This window comes from Camelina sativa, chromosome 9 (assembly GCF_000633955.1).
Source record: "Camelina sativa cultivar DH55 chromosome 9, Cs, whole genome shotgun sequence".
In the NCBI taxonomy this organism is placed as follows: domain Eukaryota; kingdom Viridiplantae; phylum Streptophyta; class Magnoliopsida; order Brassicales; family Brassicaceae; genus Camelina; species Camelina sativa.
The window spans coordinates 12,774,783-12,795,859 of NC_025693.1; the positions used below are offsets into that span (position 1 = coordinate 12,774,783).

General features: G+C 36.9%; 2 protein-coding genes and 1 long non-coding RNA gene across 4 annotated transcripts; 2 read left to right on the forward strand and 1 right to left on the reverse strand.

Annotated features, from left to right (window-relative positions):
• On the forward strand, window positions 2,720-8,973 carry LOC104710895 (nicalin-1). Of its 2 annotated transcripts, none has more exons than XM_010427549.2 (15): window positions 2,720-2,986; window positions 3,110-3,254; window positions 3,365-3,525; window positions 3,616-3,719; window positions 4,037-4,103; window positions 6,248-6,340; window positions 6,417-6,581; window positions 6,695-6,835; window positions 6,911-6,988; window positions 7,431-7,543; window positions 7,670-7,730; window positions 7,882-8,049; window positions 8,159-8,260; window positions 8,427-8,516; window positions 8,606-8,973. In XM_010427549.2, exons 1-15 carry the CDS (start codon window positions 2,825-2,827, stop codon window positions 8,666-8,668), a joined length of 1,713 nt encoding a protein of 570 aa, XP_010425851.1. In that variant the 5' UTR covers window positions 2,720-2,824; the 3' UTR covers window positions 8,669-8,973. The 2 variants fall into 2 exon arrangements, with proteins under 2 accessions (XP_010425851.1, XP_019085976.1); XM_019230431.1 differs by having other exon boundaries at window positions 2,720-2,953; window positions 3,092-3,254.
• On the forward strand, window positions 4,388-5,014 carry LOC104710894. The gene is made up of 3 exons (XR_002033561.1): window positions 4,388-4,427; window positions 4,522-4,625; window positions 4,922-5,014. It is a non-coding gene; the product is annotated as an uncharacterized LOC104710894 (long non-coding RNA).
• On the reverse strand, window positions 10,017-19,352 carry LOC104710896 (protein transport protein Sec24-like CEF). Its single transcript, XM_010427550.1, has 26 exons — window positions 19,141-19,352; window positions 19,009-19,032; window positions 17,874-18,865; window positions 17,406-17,585; window positions 17,221-17,295; window positions 17,011-17,109; window positions 16,059-16,170; window positions 15,705-15,832; window positions 15,212-15,331; window positions 14,961-15,041; window positions 14,593-14,670; window positions 14,406-14,498; window positions 14,055-14,109; window positions 13,768-13,844; window positions 13,519-13,590; window positions 13,301-13,384; window positions 12,838-12,957; window positions 12,686-12,754; window positions 12,375-12,452; window positions 12,101-12,239; window positions 11,827-11,991; window positions 11,253-11,398; window positions 10,996-11,175; window positions 10,685-10,773; window positions 10,564-10,595; window positions 10,017-10,472 (listed from the first exon to the last, which is right to left on the reverse strand). The coding sequence occupies exons 3-26, from the start codon at window positions 18,801-18,803 to the stop codon at window positions 10,363-10,365; spliced, it is 3,312 nt and encodes a 1,103-aa protein (XP_010425852.1). The 5' UTR covers window positions 18,804-18,865; window positions 19,009-19,032; window positions 19,141-19,352; the 3' UTR covers window positions 10,017-10,362.

Genomic DNA, 21,077 nt, shown 5'->3' on the forward strand with positions numbered 1-21,077 from the left:
CCCCCCCCCCCCCCCCGTCACGTATCTACCGTCTTCACCACCACTTGATTCACGCTCATTTCAGGAGGACAAAATGGTCAACAAACATTATATTTTCCACTAATATAGTTGCTTTTTAAGCAAATGCCGATTTTCGAGTCAACGACCCAAATAATGCCTACTGCAATAATAAGCTCTAATTATTAATAAATTAGAGATCTAAGGTTTAGGATTGGAACTTGTCTTGTAAGGTGTAATTTCACCAATTTATCTTAATATAATTCAGTTGACCAGAAACAAATCTTGGGTTTAAAATCTAAAGAAGCTCGAGATAGCTCTTACAAGCACTTCTATGGTCATGAGTCACGACCATTATATAGTAAACTAAAAAAGATTTTAGAATTTGATTGGTTCATGTTCCAACATCTTTTCCGATATTCTTCCTAGAACTCATATTCCTTTAAGACCAGCCTTAATCAAAACTGTAAGAATAAGTTGGTTTGTAGACAATAGGATTGTGGAGTGTAATAAAGATGCTCTTGAAGAAGTGTTTATACACTTATACATGAGGATATTCCATGATTTTTGCTACGATATATAATGTAAAAGATTGTTACAACTAAAATTGTGACAAGTCAAGCAAATATTCTGTAAAGTGGCTATTGGGTGATCAGTGTGATGATAATGTTGGAGTAAGCTTGAAGATAGGCTGAGTTAGAAGCTATCCTAGCTATAGAGAGTTAGGATTAGTCGGTCTAGGTCTATCTCTCTATATAAGGAAATGCAAGGGTTCGTGCATAACTTATGAGCTTATGAGAAATTGAGAGATTAAGAGACTGAGAAATTGTGAGAGATTAAAGTTTTTGAGTTATTTTTCTGAAGTTTAATAAAAAGAGGCATTTTTTGTACAATCTTCTGTGTTCTTGATATTTCTTTTCTAAATATAGAGATGAAGCTTTCTCCTCACAGCCCTTCATTAGAGGGTTCAAGCCTTTGTTTAAAAAGTTTTGGATACTAATTTAGACAAATCCTAAATCTATGGAAAGCTCTTACTAACGTTTTGGTTGCTATATCCAATACTATTAAATAAGTCGAAGTCAACCAAAGAAGCTAAATGTTTTCCTGGTGAAAACATTTATTAGGAATGATTGGATTACAATATGATGGAATCTTCACTGCAAGCATTACATGATAATGTACTAAAACGTCAAAAATGGAGTTCGTTTGAATGCAAAATAGAGGTTTGAAGTGACTAATTTGAATTTTGACTAAATTAACGTCTAATTGATCATATTAGAGGTTAAATAAGATTCTCAACCACAAATGTGTCGAGTCGTGCCATGACAAATCAGACCGAATTTAAGATTTGAAATCTGGATTTGACATTTTGAGAAAATGGGTTTAAAATTTATATGTTTATGATCAACTGCCCAAGATCCACTTCAAATTATGTTGTTAATTAATTCAACAAAATATCTCCTCTCTGGACTGGAAAATGAAAAACGGACATGGTGTTTTGATCCTTAATTAACTCTTGTCATTCTCCATCAATGCTTATCGCGATATATGATATATCTCCTATTTTTCTTCTTTTACGTAAGTCATCCAATCTTGTGCAACATATTGCTACTATCTTTTGATCTTATATGATTATGGATGTTTGCAAATATTAGAAGAAGAAGTAGTTGTATTTTAGAAATCTTACCACTTTAAAACCATCACACTATACAAGGCGTTGGAAGATTTAAGGAAAAGATCCAACGTCTCATGTATATATATTAGTTCTCTTCACCTATTTACAAAAATCCGAAATCTAATCAGATAGATAAAATGAATAGTAGAGACAAAACATCTCTCTTTCCTTAAATCTTTTAACGCCTCGTAGTGTGATGATTTTCTTATGATAAGATTTTTTCATGATACAACTACATTTCTTCTTCTGATTTGCAATAACCAAAATTAGGAGCTCAATGCACACTAATGATATATTGCATCTCATGTTTGATGACTTAGAAAAAAGAAGAGAGAAGGAGATATGTTGTTTTCGATAGAGTTGTTAGAATGAGAGGAGAGACTCACTTCATATAGAAACTAAACCATTTGCCCAAGCAAAATCACAACATTAACAAGAGCATTGATGGAGAATTAGAAGAGTTTAAGAGGAAAATCACCATATTCGTTTCTCAGTTTTCAATTTAAAGAGCAGATATTTTGTTTTATTAGTTAACAACATAATTTAAGATAAATTTGAACATAATTTTGTGGGATGTAATTAAGCCATCTACCAAATCTCAAATCCAGAATGTTAAAACTCCTAAATTCAGCCCGACACAATATGGCTTGATGCGTTTTTGTGGTTGAATATCTCATTTAACATCCAAAGTCGAAGACCGTCCATTTGACCTTTAATCAAATTTTAACATTTTCAAAATAGCCACTTCGAACTTTCATTTCCTATTCAAACGAACTTCGTTTTCGACATTCTAATGCACACCACCGTGTAGTGCTCGCAAAAAAAAGGGTCGAAATCACCAAGTTCCAACCACTGTCTGAGATGTGTGACTAAAAAGAGTCAATCATGTGTTGTTTGTTATTCACATCCCCCACTTGACTCAGATCGTGCATAGAACGTTTCTCTTCGAACCATTGCAATTTTTTTTGCTACATAAAAAAACGAAAAAAAAAAAAAAAAACCCAAGAAGTCAAATAACGATAAACTAGTGGTGTGACTACTAAAAGACTCATAACAAAAGAAAAAAAAAAAAACTCAGCTACGGATCAAATCCGAGATCTCTTCTTCTTCTTCTTCCACTTTTGTTGCACAAAACCCTAGATCCACACAACAATGGCGGATGAGAAGAAATCGAAGCAGAGACATCGAGTCATGGTTCTCGCATCCATGTATCCCGTCGTCGCGCTTATGCTTATACTCGTAGCTTGTGTCGAGCTTTGCGATGCCGCTACTGTTGTCGATGTTTATCGTCTGATTCAGTACGATATCTCCGGTGTACCGTTCGGTTCCCGTTTCTCGTCTCTTAATCATCATGCTGCTTCTCTTAGCTTCCACCGCGGCGCCGATCTATCTCGTTCTGTACTTATACTTCCTCTTNATGTTTATCGTCTGATTCAGTACGATATCTCCGGTGTACCGTTCGGTTCTCGTTTCTCATCTCTTAATCATCATGCTGCTTCTCTTAGCTTCCAACGCGGCGCCGATCTATCTCGTTCTGTACTTATACTTCCTCTTCGTGAGCTTGATATTGGTTTTGTTCAAGGTTCGATTTGGACTTTTTTTTTTTTGTGGATTGAGTTGAGTTACTCCAATCGGACTTTGATTTCGTTTGTTTTAAGGCTTTTTATAGATTTGTTTACATAAACGTTGCAGATTACATCTCGCAGAAGCAGTCGCTTGGTGGATTGTTGATTTTGCTTCCTCAGACGTTTAGGCCAGGGAACGTTGGTGGTGGAAGTCAAAGCTCTGAGAATGATGGGTTTAGGAACTTGTTAGCTCAACTTGAGAAGTTACTCGTACATGGAAACATACCTGTGAGTGTTGTTTTGTTTTATATGTGTTAGTTTAGTTGAACAGTACCTTTCATAGCTCTAATGGTGGTTGTCAACTGTTTACTCTTACAGTTTCCTGTGTACTTCGCATTTGAGAATGAAGAGACTGATGCTATGTTGGCTGATGTAAAGAAGAATGATGCACTTGGTCAGCAAGCTACTGCGACTACAGGCGGGTTAGTTGTTAATGATTATCCGGATTTTTTTCAGTGAGATGTTGTAGTGATATTTCCTTCTAGCAAACAGTTCTATGACAATCTAAGTATAACAATGACGATGTGTGACTTCAAGATTGGGGAGGCTACGTATTAAATGCTTAGTCTACTAGCATATTTTGTCTATGTAGGTAGATGCTTAAGCTTTATTGAACTGTGTATCAATATTTGAGTATGCTCATTCTGTTTAGGATATTGTTCATTTCAATGGAATGCTTAGTTATAAAAAAATTATTTCAGAATGTATGTAAACTATCTATATCTGTAACTATTTTCAGATATAAGCTTGTGATCTCTGTATCAGAGCCTAGGAAAATTGCATCTCCTACCATCACAAACATTCAGGTAATGCATTGAATTTAATAATTCCCGTAGCTTCAATTATTATGTAACTTGGTTTTGGGAACCTCAGCTGGCTATATTTATGATGAGTATAGTTGGCATGACAGCCAGTAGATACTTAGGTTGTTAAACTCTAATGGTCTGGTTTGTGATAGCATGAATTACTGCATCCTACAGTCCAATTTTCCTGCAATACATCACTTTTTCTTTTATCATCTCTATAGGAAGAGTTTAAGCTCATCCATTTTTCAGCAACAATGAATTTGGTGTGCACTTACCTCATGTTNAGCTCAACTTGAGAAGTTACTCGTACATGGAAACATACCTGTGAGTGTTTTTTTTTTTTTTTTATATGTGTTAATTTAGTTGAACAGTACCTTGCATAGCTCTAATAGTGGTAATCAACTGTTTACTCTTTCAGTTTCCTGTGTACTTCGCATTTGAGAATGAAGAGACTGATGCTATGTTGGCTGATGTAAAGAAGAATGATGCACTTGGTCAGCAAGCTACTGCGACTACAGGCGGGTTAGTTGTTAATGATTATCCGGATTTTTTCAGTGAGATGCTGTAGTGATTTTTCCTTCTAGCAAACAGTTCTGTTACAATCTAAGTATAACAATGACGATGTGTGACTTCAAGATTGGGGAGGCTACGTATTAAATGCTTAGTCTACTAGCACATTTTGTCTGTATAGGTAGATGCTTAAGCTTTATTGAACTGTGTATCAATATTTGAGTATGCTCATTTCAGTGGAATGCTTAGTGATAAAAAAAAATATTTCAGAATGTATGTAAACTATCTATCTCTGTAACTATTTTCAGATATAAGCTTGTGATCTCTGTATCAGAGCCTAGGAAAATTGCATCTCCTACCATCACAAACATTCAGGTAATGCATTGAATTTAATAATTCCCGTAACTTTAATTATTAGGTAACTTGGTTTTGGGAACCTCAGCTGGCTATATTTATGATGAGTATAGTTGGCATGACAGCCAGTAGATACTTAGGTTGTTAAACTCTATTGGCCTGGTTTGTGGTAGCATGAATTACTGCATCCTACAGTCCAATTTTCCTGCAATACATCATTTTTGCTTTTATCATTTTTATAGGAACAGTTTAAGCTCAACCACTTTTCAGCAACAATGAATTTGGTGTGCACTTACCTCATGTTTAGTATCATTGAACCTAGGTTAAACGTTATTACTTCTTATTTTTGATCTGCCTGCTCCTTGTTAGTTACTCATTGGATCTGGATATGTGCTCTCACGCCCTCTTTCTCTATCTCTCTTGTGCTGTTTTTTTTTTGATGTGTGACATACANGTTAGTTGTTAATGATTATCCGGATTTTTTCAGTGAGATGCTGTAGTGATTTTTCCTTCTAGCAAACAGTTCTGTTACAATCTAAGTATAACAATGACGATGTGTGACTTCAAGATTGGGGAGGCTACGTATTAAATGCTTAGTCTACTAGCACATTTTGTCTGTATAGGTAGATGCTTAAGCTTTATTGAACTGTGTATCAATATTTGAGTATGCTCATTTCAGTGGAATGCTTAGTGATAAAAAAAAATATTTCAGAATGTATGTAAACTATCTATCTCTGTAACTATTTTCAGATATAAGCTTGTGATCTCTGTATCAGAGCCTAGGAAAATTGCATCTCCTACCATCACAAACATTCAGGTAATGCATTGAATTTAATAATTCCCGTAACTTTAATTATTAGGTAACTTGGTTTTGGGAACCTCAGCTGGCTATATTTATGATGAGTATAGTTGGCATGACAGCCAGTAGATACTTAGGTTGTTAAACTCTATTGGCCTGGTTTGTGGTAGCATGAATTACTGCATCCTACAGTCCAATTTTCCTGCAATACATCATTTTTGCTTTTATCATTTTTATAGGAACAGTTTAAGCTCAACCACTTTTCAGCAACAATGAATTTGGTGTGCACTTACCTCATGTGTAGTATCATTGAACCTAGGTTAAACGTTATTACTTCTTATTTTTGATCTGCCTGCTCCTTGTTAGTTACTCATTGGATCTGGATATGTGCTCTCACGCTCTCTTTCTCTATCTCTCTTGTGCTGTTTTTTTTGTGATGTGTGACATACAAAAAGTCTGAGAGGATTTAGTTTGTCTGTAGGGATGGCTTCCAGGATCAAGAGCAGATGGAGATTCCAACCAGCTTCCAACAATTGCTGTAGTTGCATCCTATGATACCTTCGGAGCAGCTCCGGTATGTATTATGAGTAGTGGATCATCTTACTATTGTGGTAGTATTAAGTATGTACCTGACTAAGTTGTGCTTGTAGGCATTATCTGTTGGAAGTGACAGCAATGGGAGTGGGGTCGTGTCGCTTCTTGAAGTGGCTAGACTATTTTCCATTCTGTACTCAAATCCCAAGACAAGAGGAAGATACAATTTGCTTTTTGCACTAACATCTGGAGGACCCTACAACTACGAAGGAACTCAAAAGGTAACTAGACCTTACTATCTTGATTCTAGTAAAACCATATCATTCCAGCATTTTTTATTTGGCGCATTTGCAATTTTGTTGGTATACTATATTAAGAATCATATCTTCTGCAGTGGCTGAAGAGCCTTGATCAAAGGATGCGTGAGAGCATTGATTATGCCATTTGCTTGAACAGTGTTGGTTCTTGGGACAACGAACTATTGATCCATGTGTCAAAGCCTCCAGATAACGCCTATATAAAACAAATTTTTGAGGTAAAAACAGTGCATGAATTTTTGCAGTGACTAGCTATTACGATGGTTCACTGGTTAATGGATGCATTTCTGCAGGGCTTCTCTAATGTGGCAGAAGACTTGGGTTTTCAAGTTGCTCTGAAGCACAAGAAGATTAATATCTCTAATTCACGAGTGAGTCGATATTCCACGTTTTGAATTGATGCAAATGTCGAGAGTAGTTCTTAGTTTTGCATGCTCTTTTTCGTCTTGATCCCAGAAATCATAGGAGTCCAATTGATTGTTAGAACTGTGTTGAAATTTTGATAGTCGGAATTTCTCTCTCATGATTTGAAAATTATAATGTTATGCCTCAGTAAAATTGTTAGCTCCAGTAAGTGGCACTGCTTTACATTTTCAAGTGCTAATTCTTTATAATAACATACCCTTTGCTGGTTGAACAAAAAAAACCTACCTTGTGCTTAGTTAATTGATATTATTTTCGCTTTCTTTAATTATCTTCTCATGCAGGGTTATTTGAGATGTTTGACTATGCTATGTTCTCCGTCCGTTAATTGATTTTGCTGTTCATCACATTAGACCCTTTCTGATTGAATTGTGCTGCTGAATTATGTAGGTTGCTTGGGAGCATGAACAGTTTTCAAGACTCAGAGTAACTGCGGCCACTTTATCTGAACTTTCAACTCCACCTGAGTTACTGGAAAATACTGGAAGTCTGTCTGACACAAGGTAGCACTTACAAAACAAATCATCTGGTTTATGCATTCTAACGACCTATCTCGGTGTATACTTTTTTTTGTTCTATCCATCAAGAATTTTCACTTCAGACTAAATATGACGATGCTCTTTCTGCAGGAAATTGGTGAATGAAGATGCTATCATTAAGGGTGTCAAGTTGGTGGCTGAAAGCCTTGCGGTAAACCAACCACTCATCTTAAGTGCTTACTTCTTGTTCTGTCGTCTATTTGGTTGGACGAGAAAATGTCATACAAGTACATGAAACGTTGCAATTTGTATTCTTGTTATTTATCCTGATAATTGACTTTAATATTTATTGACTCCTGCAGAAGCATATCTATGGTCACCAAGGAAAAGACATTAAGATTTTTGCTGATGACAGTAGTTTGGCTGTAAATCCCTTCTATGTGAGATCATGGTTGGATCTTTTGTCACAAACCCCTCGGGTGGCACCGTTTCTCTCAAAGAACGATCCATTAATCATGGCTCTGAAGAAGGTATATCATCTATTTCTCACCATGTTATGTCATGGCTTCTCTTGACCACATCATATCTGACAATTGTATATGATTTCTGGTGTTAACTACGTGTGATACCTCTTGGCAGGAACTTGAGGATTATACAGCTGAAGTGAGTGTTCAACATGAATCTTTAGACGGAAGTTTCACCTTTTACGACTCAACAAAGGCTAGCCTTAACATATACCAGGTACTTTTAATATTAAATAAGATTAGCTTTGGTCTTGTGATAAAGAGGGCCTCTCTCATTATGTGAGAAACTCACAAAATCCAAATCACATAACATTTGATCAAAGGCTTTACTTCCTCGGAGGTTTTCTTTTCGTTGAACCAAAATTTGATGTTTGTATCTGTAGGTGGCGAGTGTAACATTCGACTTGCTCTTGCTTCTGGTGTTAGGATCATACTTGATAGTGCTTTTCAGCTTCCTTGTCATCACAACTCGGGTAATTATAAAGAACTCGTTTATCTCTAGTACGGGCTGTGTTAACTATAAAAGCAAATTTAACAGGGGTTTTGTTTAAAATGGTGACAGGGTTTGGATGACTTGATAAGCTTATTTCGCCGGCCACCTTCCCGGAAAGTGAAAATGGCATAATTTTTATTTTCTTCCTTGCCGGTAACTTTATATTCTTCTCATCCCTTTTCGTGGCGATTCGCTCTCAAGATTTTGTTTCGTGAGTCGTTAGAATTCGAATTCATGAAGAATTCGCAAGAGAACAAGCAGAAAGAAAGATGAGTGTTGGAATGAGTTTTTGGCCCCCCCTTCGACATTTTTGTTTGGTTGTAATGCCTCTTTTTATCAGCGATTGGCTTCTTATTATTTTGCATGGGCGGCAAAGAAAATAAGATCTAAACGTTGTAGTTTTTCTTCTTTGGTTTAAATCATAGTTTATAGTACCAGTTAGTGCACGCAAAAGTCAAAACAAAAGCCAATGCAACTCACCATGAGTCATAATTAGTACAGTTACGAATGTTCCAATATCCCTTTAAGGAAGTGGTTAGATCGAAAGTCAGATTTTCTTGTAACACAACAAAGGTTGAAATGAACAACGTAATGTTTGTATTAAAAAGTGTAATGCAAATGCTGACTTGAGCATGGGAGGAAGAGACATAATGAGCTAAAGAATTCACAATGATTCTCTCCAGAGATTGACCTCTTCATCTTATAGGTTTGATGGGGAATGATCTCTTCCTCGTATCGTATATGAACGTCGGGTTGAGATGTCTCCGAGATCTTCTCTTACACGTGCCGGTTGTTTCACCTTCATTGTTTGATTATCAGAACTGTCGAGATGTCTTCGAGATCTTCTCATATAAAGTACAGGATGTACCGAGATGTTTCCGAGATCTTTTCCTCGTATAGGAACTGTCGAGCTCAGAAAATACCGAATGGTGATCCCGCATTTGTCAGGATGACAAAATGGACAAGCTTTGTTGGACTGAGATTGAAGACGAAAGGGCTGAGCTTTCAAGAGTAACAAACTGTTTTTTATTTTAATAAAACGGACTTTTTGTTGGGGTGGAGAGTGCGAAGCCTGGTGTACTAGCAACTGTTGTCAATAGGGCTACTGGATAAGTAAGACCGAGAAGAATTAAGTCGTATCATACGCTTGTCGTACCATAAGCGACTAGGGTGGTCAGTTTAAATGCTAGTGGTTAGACTTAGATACGCTGAAAATAATCTGCTCTACTTTGGAAACAATTTCATTTGCTGATGAGCTTTTTCAGTTTTGTTTTTATAGACAATTCGCTTTGAACCCAACCTGGTAACGAACAGAAAATCCTATTGAACTTCCAATTTTTCATTCACCATCTAAAACTTTTTACACCGACGAACTAGAGAGATCATAATGAACTATTAATATTTCAACTTAGGAAAATATAATTTGACTGGAGTCGAAAGCAACAGAACAAATTGCAAAAAAGCAGACAACACAAGAGGATTAGATCCGGAAAAAACTGTCATAAATATTGGAAAAACTATTTTCTCAAGTAGCACATTACAAAAAGACTCTTGTATAAAAATTTAGGCAGAAGAATATATCTAGCTCTCTCTCTCTCTCTCTCTCTCTCTCTCTCTCTGTCTCTGTTCTCTGTTCTCTCTCTCTCTCTCTTTCTATCTTCCACTGAATATAGAACTTCTCAGGCGCACAAGAACTTAGAAGAATAATTATAAAGTTTCCAGCCGAAAAGTATGTACAAAGGAAGAAGATTGTCTTTCCCTTTTCTTTTGTTCTTCTAAATCTAAGATTTCAAAGACACCGAAACAGGGGAGACTAGAGAGACCTCTCAGTTCAGTTTGTGTTGGATTTGACGGTGAACTGAAATGAGAAAATCAACGTACGAGGGTCCACCCGATCCCCTGTCCTCTACCATATACGATTGGAACAACATATTTCCTGAGAGAAACAAGAGTGCAAGACTGATTACTCTCTGCTATCCGAAAAATTGTGCAAGGATAATTGAATTTATAAGTTAGCTATAACTCACCTGCTGGATCTCCTTTCTTGCACAATTTAATGCTGTAGAGGGAGAGAACACAAACAGAGTTAAAGGTTAGAACGGTACTCACTCCAGGAGAATAAACAAGATAGTGAGACTTTTAAGGTACCGTAGGTAAGAACTTCTTTGTCCCCTTATTTCATTCACCACCTCATTGAACTTCTTTGATAGCGGATTGTCATACTGTTGCAGCACATACTGCGAAGAAAACATAGTATCATGTTAAACAGGTTTCACCAACTTAAGAAAAGTGTTTCATCTTTCATCTTCTTAATAATGTAATAAGTAAAGTATGTTGAAACAATCATTTTGGAGCGTTAAACATGGGATGAACAAGTGATTCATGATCTATTAGTGCAGTATCAACAATTAGCCAGATCCTACAGAATATACCATGTGCTAAGATGGTGTTTAGTTTACCTGACTTGGAATGTCAGCAGCTGACCGAACATCAAAGAGCTTCTGTAGGATATCTGAATTTACTGATTCCCCAATATATACCAAACCATCTTCACCGTTCTCAAGGAAAAATACTCCCTCATCGCTAAGGTGTTCACTTTGTAATGGGATGGGAGAAGGAACCACATTTTCTTCATTATCCTGATATATTACCAAAACTTTTGAAATAGAGAAAATTAAGGAATAACATTACCGGAGCTAAAAGTTTAGCTTCATACCTTTGCATCTAGGTCATGAACAGCAATCATCCTTGGATAGACTAGGGGGATAGCCAAAGGAGTAGACAATGAAGACACATGGTTTATCCAAAATGATCGGTCATCAATTCTACCGTCCGCTCTTAACCCCACACCTTTTGTTAAAGCTGAAAATGATAAAAAGTTAGATCACAAGTTGCATTGAAATATGGACAAAACAAAATACAAGCAAGATTAGTATCCGTAAATCACAGAACAGGATTAAATACATCCTAATGAAATGTAATAAAACAGACAATTACAATTCAATGAAAAATTGCTCTCGAATATGACAAGTATCAAAGATGTTACAATGTCTCAAAAGCCACATGAAAAGCAGCAAAGTTGGCAGAAAGGGAGGACAGCCGTACCTAAAAGCTTTTAATGCAAGCACAAATTTCTCTATTTGTAGATTAATATCCCAAATAATTCTAAGGCAAGAATCAGCTTTTGATTCAAAACAAGGCATAGAAGATGTCTTGCACAAGGGGCAAACCAACCTAAAAAAGTTGCAAATTTTTTTGTTTCAAATGGATTGCAAGTGACAAGGAAATACCGAGAGTATATAGTGGCAAAAGCTTGAGTGCTTCAGGAAGAATAAGTTGTCCGGTTGATGTAACTGTAGCGCAGAATTTACGATAGGAATGTAGTATGGTGATGCAACTATTAGTTGCTTGCTCTTTTACCAACGGAAGTGCCTTGGAAGGAATATCATTAGCCGCTACATAAGAAAACAACATATGTAAATAATATATTACCCTGAATGGGTTTTTGTGCTAATATCATTACATGGCTAGCAGTAGAATACGAGCCAAAATAAAAACACCTACCTTGTTTCAGCATACAAGCAAATTGGGAATCTAGGTCAGCTGAGCGGAACAAGTTACTGAGCATGTTTGTACAAGGGAGTGATAAGTTAAGAACCCTAATTCTTCTTTCTCCAGATATGGTGGTATACAGAAGGGCACACTGAAAACCAAAGAAAAATCATAAAAAGAGCGTAAAAAGCTTTGTAAAATGATACAGTTTACCAACATTTCGGCAAAGTAAGATCTTGCAAAAAAACTATTTTTAATGGCTAATTGACATGAATACAAAGTAAACCTGAAAACCGCATTCAGCTCCATCTTGTAGTTTGTCATCATGCTTTAACGTCACCATTACAGCTTTGTCACAGTCAATCTGCATGGCACTCATGTCTCGTCAGAAAAAGAGACAAATTAATACCAAAGTGCTTCTCTAGGTAAACTTGCAGAAAAAACAAGTGTTTCCCTCTTGACTAGTATTATAAATTTTTAGGTAAAAAAGCAACATAAATATTCTGTAGACCCAAAACCACAAAAGAGAAATATTCATTTTTTGTACTGACACAAAAAAAGACAACTAATCGTAAATTTTAAGGAGGATGCACCCACCGCAGGTAGATCAATGTCAGTTGGTATGCGTTTACAGAAGTTCCCTGAGTAATCTTGCACTTGAATACCCTACAATAATCAAGAGGGTATTCATCAATATACCGTCAAGCTAAATTTTGACTTAGACAGAGCTCTCTGCCACAAAACATTACCTGACTGCATCTGACTCGCATGACAGCCTCAAAACCTTGTGGCCTCGTAATATTCCATCTAAGATCGTTGTATAACTTGGGGGGGTCTGAAAGAGCTGAGAAAGGGTAATAGCAATAAACCTGGAAACAATTATAATGGAAAGTAAAAGTCAAAACATTGAGCTCAAAGTCAAGATCCCCAGGAAGTCGTATCCAGTAAGACAAAATTTCACAGGAATTTAAGAAAGGGTGATGCACATGCCACATTAATACAATAGGCATATGCTTCCTTTTTTTGTCGAGACAATAGCCACATACTTCCATGCGAAAAATAATATATTAAGTATAGAGACAAGATCCACTCTGTTAATAAGTATACTTATTGAACTATGTAGTTATATATCACTAATGGAAACAAAAGCAAGTACTTGTCGACTAAAAGAATTAGCAATACCCTGAAAGGATAAAGAATATTTAAATCTACCTGTCCTCCAGTTGTTCTTGGGATGTCAGAAATTGAAGCCATGTCAACATAGGCTTGAGTTGTGATAAACAAATCTACGCAGACCTGAGACATGTCTGGATGCATTAGAGGATAAAACATTGCAACAACTAAGAGAACGAAAAACGCAGTAGATGATTGATATGCAGATGGAAACACTATTGGTAATACTTTTCCCACATAGATCCATTCTGGTATACCTGGTATTCAGCAAATTCAATAGCCATGGTCCTCAAAGTTTTTTCTGCTGGTTGTAGTAATTTATGGGCCTCCTGAAATCATATTAAAGAGGATTTACTTTGAGTAATGGCACATAACAATCTCAGGAACAGATGCCATTCAAGTTTCTCAGCAAAAGAAAACCAAAGAAATGCATTTTAAAAACTATTTACTTCAAGACCTTTAACGCATAGGTCAGAATGCACTATAAGAAACAAATGCATCTGTACCTTTTCACCCGCAGAGGCGTTAGCTCTACCATCGGCCTCTCTAGAAGAAAGTGCTCCAATGCCAACAGAAGGCAGAACTATGGAAGAGATGGTAATCATATCATTTAAGTTATACAGGTACCAAAGAGTAGGACAAGTAAGAAGAAGAATAATCTCGTACTAAAAAAAGATACAAAATCATCAAGGTGCGTAGATATATTTCAGGTGATTCAAGATATATTGATGCATTCCAAGTGATTTAACACAAAAGCATTAGTCTGATGGCCCAGACATAATAAGTAGCAAACCTGATTGAAACACCATGAGCTTTCCTCCAGTGCTCTTCATAGCTAAGAATGCGGCCTAGGAGGAAAAAAAATTTGTAGATACGTTACAATGGCATAAAAGAGAGAAATAGACCTAATTTCCATCATTTTGCCAAATGAAAACTGTGATTACACTGAAACTGATTCAAAGAGAGTCTTCAGTTTGCTACATCACCAGCCCCATTGGCAAATTTACCCACCAAAACCAACTTAATTTCCTTTATTATTTTCCCAAATGATTAATTGATACTAATTAGTCGCCACGTAAAATTGAAGATACCATCTAACCGCAACCGATTTATACTTAAGCATTTACATTTGGCAATCGCATACCTTAACTGCTGCACCAAAGGCAGATTCAGGACTCTTACTTTCCTGAAACATGGTTGGGATACTTTCCAGCAAAATCTCTAGGTGTTGACGGCACTGAATTCCAGTAGAATAACAGAGAATAAGAAAGAGATTAGGAATTGACACTGTAAATAATATTAGCAGGGCACACACAATGACAAGAGCTTACCTCAGATAGCTGAACAATGACATCTGTTTCTAAAGGTGTATACACATCTTGAACATCAGGAACAATGAGCATCAACGGCTGCATGTAAGCAGAACAAACAAATTCACATGGGAGTCAGCAAAACCTTATCCTAACAAGAAAAAGAGTACTCATTCTTGAAAGCTAAAGTAACAGAGAAGTGGCATTCAAGTGAGGGAAACAAAACAGTATAAATTTATTCATCAAAGTGACAGAAATTAATTCTTTGCCGCAAGATAACATCTTCGCATCTATGATACTAAAGGAAGAAAGGTCTCCGCAGAAAAAGATAACTCCATTTGCCCTTTTAAATAGTTTGACATAAGGAAATAAATAGCATAACAAATCACCTGCTGCAGTGCACGCTTCAAATTATAAAAGTGAATTGTTGAGTCAAATGTGGCAATTCCAACAAATGTCCTAGGGCCTTCCTGCAAAATGCATACAAGACTTTCTTAAAATAATGATAGAACAGAACATGTCTAGTTAGAATCTTAACTCTAGTTAACATATCCTACCCTAATTTTCCAACTCAGCCGTTTAGAAAAAAAAAGGAAATTAAAATTTCATGTCTATCATTGGAAAGAGCGAGAAAAATTACAGGAAGGTCTGAGAGGACTTGCTGGATTGCACCGCAAGCAGCTGCAGTTGCACCTGTTTGAATCGCATTCATTGAGACATCAATGAGGAAGAAATATACTGCTGGCATTGGATCTCGTACCTGTAAAAAAGATACTGATATTATCTCCACCTGGTTTCAAGGGACCAATTTCGCATTACCAAGAAATTATAAGAATCATACACCCTATTCCAGCATAGAAACTCAATATCTTAGCTCAAACGAAAAACTTAATTTTCAAGGGTAGTTCTAAATCTGTGGATCAACATTGGTAAGAGGTGTAGCAATAATAGAGAAAACACAATTTCTGCCTTAGTAGAAGTTCCCATCTTCTGAAAACATATGAATACGAGTACTGACTACTTCGTAAAAAAAATTTGGTATATTGTCTGATAGCTGATAAAAGAAAACTGACATCTGAGTACGACATCACAGAAATTTGGCATAAAATTCTCAGAAACATTCACAAACTAACCATATATTCTTTTGTAGCAACAAAGTCAACAGTTCCCCTACACAGCTCAGGCCTATCATCAGCATCCCTACGTCTACCATCAGGACCCAGATTACACTGGTAGTCACGAGGAGTCTCATCAGTGTATCCTGTGCAAGAAAGTTGAGGAAAATTGACCAAAAAAATATTCCACATTATCAAAATCCTAAAGTGATTATGATGATAACAATTCAAAGGAGTCCAAAATCTAGGTGAATTCCAAATTTACATAATATTTCTTTGAATTTTTAACTTAGTACCTACTAGCTACTATTGCACCTGATATAGCAGTAACTCAATATCTATGGCTTTTATATACAGAAACAGTAATATTACCACACAAGTTACATATGAACTTCCTTCCTTGGTCAATGAATTTCATGAAAGGATTCATGTATCCCTTACAACGTGAACATCTAACAGGGCCACTCTCACCAAAGTCCACAACCTGCCCAATAATATAGCTTCATGTCAACATGAATTTTTTTTCTATAATTGTTAGATTTTATACTTAACTGGTTACTAAAAAAGGCTGATCAATAACACAAGAGAAGACAATAAAATATAAACAGTACAAACAACGAACATCATAATGCTTTAAGTGGTCAGAAAAGGGAGTGTGTTAAAGAGTATAATGTTACTTGAATAGGCTCTTCAGATGGATGAGAAAGCGCCATTGGTTGGACTATTAATGCCAGTTGCATACCAGATGTAGATAGAAGATCAACAGTACATGGGATCTACGGATACAGGGAAGCAAGGTATCAATATTAAGGTCAAGGGACACAATAAAACAATACTTGAAACACAAAGAATTACATTTGGCTCAAGACATTTTGCTTTACAATTACCTGATTGATTGTGCATCGCATGTAACGCGGGCTGCAATTTCCAGTGTCTCTAGTAATATAATCAACAGTAGTGGGCTTCAAAAAGGAAAAGAAAAAAAAAGGAGATTCAGGGGAAATAAATAGCAGTTGTACACTCTCGCTTAAGGTCAAATAGCCATTTCCAAAATTAGAATTATATGACATACTGGTGGAGGATTAGCTTGATTCTGCACGCGAGTTTCANCACTCTCACCAAAGTCCACAACCTGCTCAATAATATAGCTTCATGTCAAAATGAATTTTTTTCTATAATTGTTAGATCCTATACTCAACTGGTTACTAAAAAAGGCTGATCAACAACACAAGAGAAGACAATAAAATATAAGCAGTACAAACAACGAACATCATAATGCTTTAAGTGGTCAGAAAAGGGAGTATGTTAAAGAGTTTAATGTTACTTGAATAGGCTCTTCAGATGGATGAGAAAGCGCCATTGGTTGGACTATTAATGCCAGTTGCATACCAGATGTAGATAGAAGATCAACAGTACATGGGATCTACGGATACAGGGAAGCAAGGTATCAATATTAAGGTCAAGGGACACAGTAAAACAATACTTGAAACACAAAGAATTACATTTGGCTCAAGACATTTTGCTTTACAATTACCTGATTGATTGTGCATCGCATGTAACGCGGGCTGCAATTTCCAGTGTCTCTAGTAATATAATCAACAGTAGTGGGCTTCAAAAAGGAAAAGAAAAAAAAAGGAGATTCAGGGGAAATAAATAGCAGTTGTACACTCTCGCTTAAGGTCAAATAGCCATTTCCAAAATTAGAATTATATGACATACTGGTGGAGGATTAGCTTGATTCTGCACGCGAGTTTCATACACGATTGGACTGGAGCTTGAACCTGGCCTTGGTATCTGATTGATATCAATCTTTGAGGGGCTAGAGACAGAGGTCATTGATTGATTTGGCATTGGACCCATGCCATACATTGAACCAGGAGTACCAGGAGCAGAAGGTATCTACAATTTTTCAAAGTTGTAAAGCAATCATAATTTCACACATCAGTTGTGAAATAGAAGAAAGGCAAAAATCTAAAGATACTACATTAATTGTCTCCTATTCTATTACTAGGCAGAAGGATCCATAACTTAATATTGTTCGCTTCTGGAAAGATCCACAACACAAGTCACATCAAGAATAGGTTTAACTTTCATATCTATAAGACATCGCATTTTTCATCAATTTATACGTCGATTGGACAATTACTGCTAGACAAGAACATACATCATGAGCTTCAGTAGATGTACCTGCTGTGGTGGTGCTCCATAGGGAAAGCCTCCAGGCATGGGTGGTCTGCCATAAGGGGCACCAGGAAAAGTTGTTGGCGGAGGAAGTGAATGAGCAGGAGGTGAAGATAATGGTGAATTTCCTGAAAAAGGGCCTGCAATAGGAGGCTGTCCATAGGGTGGCGGTGGAGCCATCATAGGACCACTTGGGAACTGAGATCCTCTAGGAAATGCCCCCGGCCCCATCATCGGAGGAGGAGGCCCATTACTCAACGGACCGCCAGGCATGCCAGAGGGAGGAGGGCCATTACTCAACGGACCACCAGGCATGCCAGAGGGAGGAGGGCCATTATTCAACGGACCGCCAGGCACGCCAGAGGGAGGAGGCATGGACATGCCAGGTCCCATAGGTGGAGGTGAACCAAAACCAAAAGGGCGAGCTCCTGTCGGAGGAGGTGCAGCTACACTTCCTGGTGGACCTGAAGCTGGGAAACCACCAGGCTGAGGAAACGACGAACCACCACCAATCAATGGGCCGGTCGATGGTCTAGAGCCAAATGGGGGATGATTAGAAGGCGGAGCAGCGGGTCTTCCTCCTTGAAAATTTGATGAAAACCCACCAGGCTGCGATACCTGAAGAGGCCCACCTGGTCTAGCCATCGCAGCAGGAGGAGGAGGTCCAGGCCTAGCCATTGGAGAAGGCCTTGGTTGTTGTTGAACCCCATAAGAAGGTGCTGATTGAGGAAACGGTGGTGGTGACTGACCAAAAGGGGGTGATGGTCTAGGACCTGAACCAGGCATAGGAGGAGGTGGCCGGTTCAAGTTCAAATTCTGCATATTAGCAGCTAAAGAATTGGGGTTTCCTTGTGAACCAGGGACGAAATTAGGAGGAGGACCAGAGTTTTGAGGATTGTTAGGTCTTTGTGCTCCTGGAGGCACTGGAGCAGCCATGCTTGATTTTTACCAAACAGATCAACAAATCCAATTCCACGTACGTTTACGAGTTTACAAATCTACGAAACCAAATCAAAGATCATCATCATCAACAACGAATGCAACAAAAACAAACAACATCAAATTCCACAATCAGCGAGAAAGCGTAAGCGATCTATGATCAGAAATCAATTTAAAAAAAAAATTGAAGAAATCGAATTACCTGTAAACACGAGAATCCTCGGATCTGTGACAATGCGAAGAAAAAAAAAAGATCAGATCTGGAGAATTCGTATTGAAACGATTAGGGTTTAAGGGAGATCAAAGAGAGCCAAATGCAACAAAGATCACGAACCTGGAGAGATTACGAGTGATGAATGTACCGGTGAGTGAGAGAGAGAGGAAGGAGAAGGAAGAAGCTACGAGGAGGAGGCCTTTGAAGCTACTGTATATAATAATATAAAGCGTTTTAATTGAAACAAGTAACGGGTGCGTCTTATCGAACCCGTGGTACTTGATACAGATCCGGTTTGATATAGAACCTGACGATCGTGAGCTTTTTTTTTGCTAATTTTAGTCCGGTTCGTGTTATTTTGGTTCGGTTTAATCTGTTTTATACATATGAAAAGGAAAGTATCATATAAAGGGAAAGTATGACATTGTCTATCCAATTAGAATTTAACATATCATCTCTATTTTGTATTTAACTTAAATTTATTTTTTTATTATAGATAATATAGATTATCAGCTTCGCCTGATGTTAATTACTTGTTAGTCTGCAAATTATAATTATGATAATTTTATGAGGGTGTAATTTCAAAGGAACAATTTTGTTTGTTTTTTTTTTTTACTTTTTTAAACCACTTCTTCTCATTCAACCGAATGAGAAACATGTACATATAAAGATAACAAGAGCTCAAAGTNTTTTTTTTGCTAATTTTAGTCCGGTTCGTGTTATTTTGGTTCGGTTTAATCTTTTTTATACATATGAAAAGGAAAGTATCATATAAAGGGAAAGTATGACATTGTCTATCCAATTAGAATTTAACATATCATCTCTATTTTGTATTTAACTTAAATTTATTTTTTTATTATAGATAATATAGATTATCAGCTTCGCCTGATGTTAATTACTTGTTAGTCTGCAAATTATAATTATGATAATTTTATGAGGGTGTAATTTCAAAGGAACAATTTTGTTTGTTTTTTTTTTTTACTTTTTTAAACCACTTCTTCTCATTCAACCGAATGAGAAACATGTACATATAAAGATAACAAGAGCTCAAAGTTTAAGACAATACAAAATAAGGCATTCTCCAATACCACAAAAGAAAAGATAAAAATCATCGATTTTATATTCAAGAGAGCTATGCATCAATGACTTGGAAGTCCATTAGCACATGTGAGGTCATGGTGAATCAAGAGGTCATCCTCGGAAGCTTCGAAAGACAAATGCTTGGTCACAGTCATAGGACATGGTGACATTGAGAAAGGAATCAATGCTTTGGTTCTCGTCGGAACAAGGTTCACTGCCCAAAGTAGCAAGCAAGCAAGGATCTGGAGGGTTGCTTTGAAACCTAAAACATAAGGGTTGGATCAAATCGATAAAATGCAATATGAACTTTTTGGTAAGGGATCTGGATGAGGGGAGTGGTTGGATAAAGATGCATGACATCATTAGATGAACAGCTTGGATGGTAACCGTCATTGAACATACCTAGTTTAAGGCCATGCTTACCACTTTGGCTATATTAATTTAAAATACTTATACCATAAATCTGAAGGCTTAAATAGTCATGCCGCAAGTCCCTAAATGCAACTAAAACCAGGTTTTTCAGGATATATGGATAAACAAAGCAGATGAACTAGGGTTTTTCCAGCAAAGATGACGGACGAGTGTGGTGGCTGCTCGAGTTTTGTAGAGAGATTTTCTGAGCAAAGAGCATCTCCGGAGAGTGAACAATCGGCGGGAACAGACAATGGTCGTGGTTTGGTTCACGGACAAAGGTCAAGAGAGTTCGAAAATGATTAAACAAGGGGAAAAAATTGGAAAGAAGATTATAAAACAGAAAATGAGCATAAGTAGATCATATGCAAAAATGGGCTGATTCAGTGAAATCCCGACGCGAAGCTTGGTCAGAAAGCTTTTCTCAAAAATCGTGTTCGGGAGTTCTTTACTTTATTTTTCAATCTAAGAGAATCTCTCTATTGATATATTTTATGAAAATCAAAGGGGCAATTTCAAAAAAAGCTTTATCTATGAGAATGCAATAGAAATGAAGTTTACAAAGC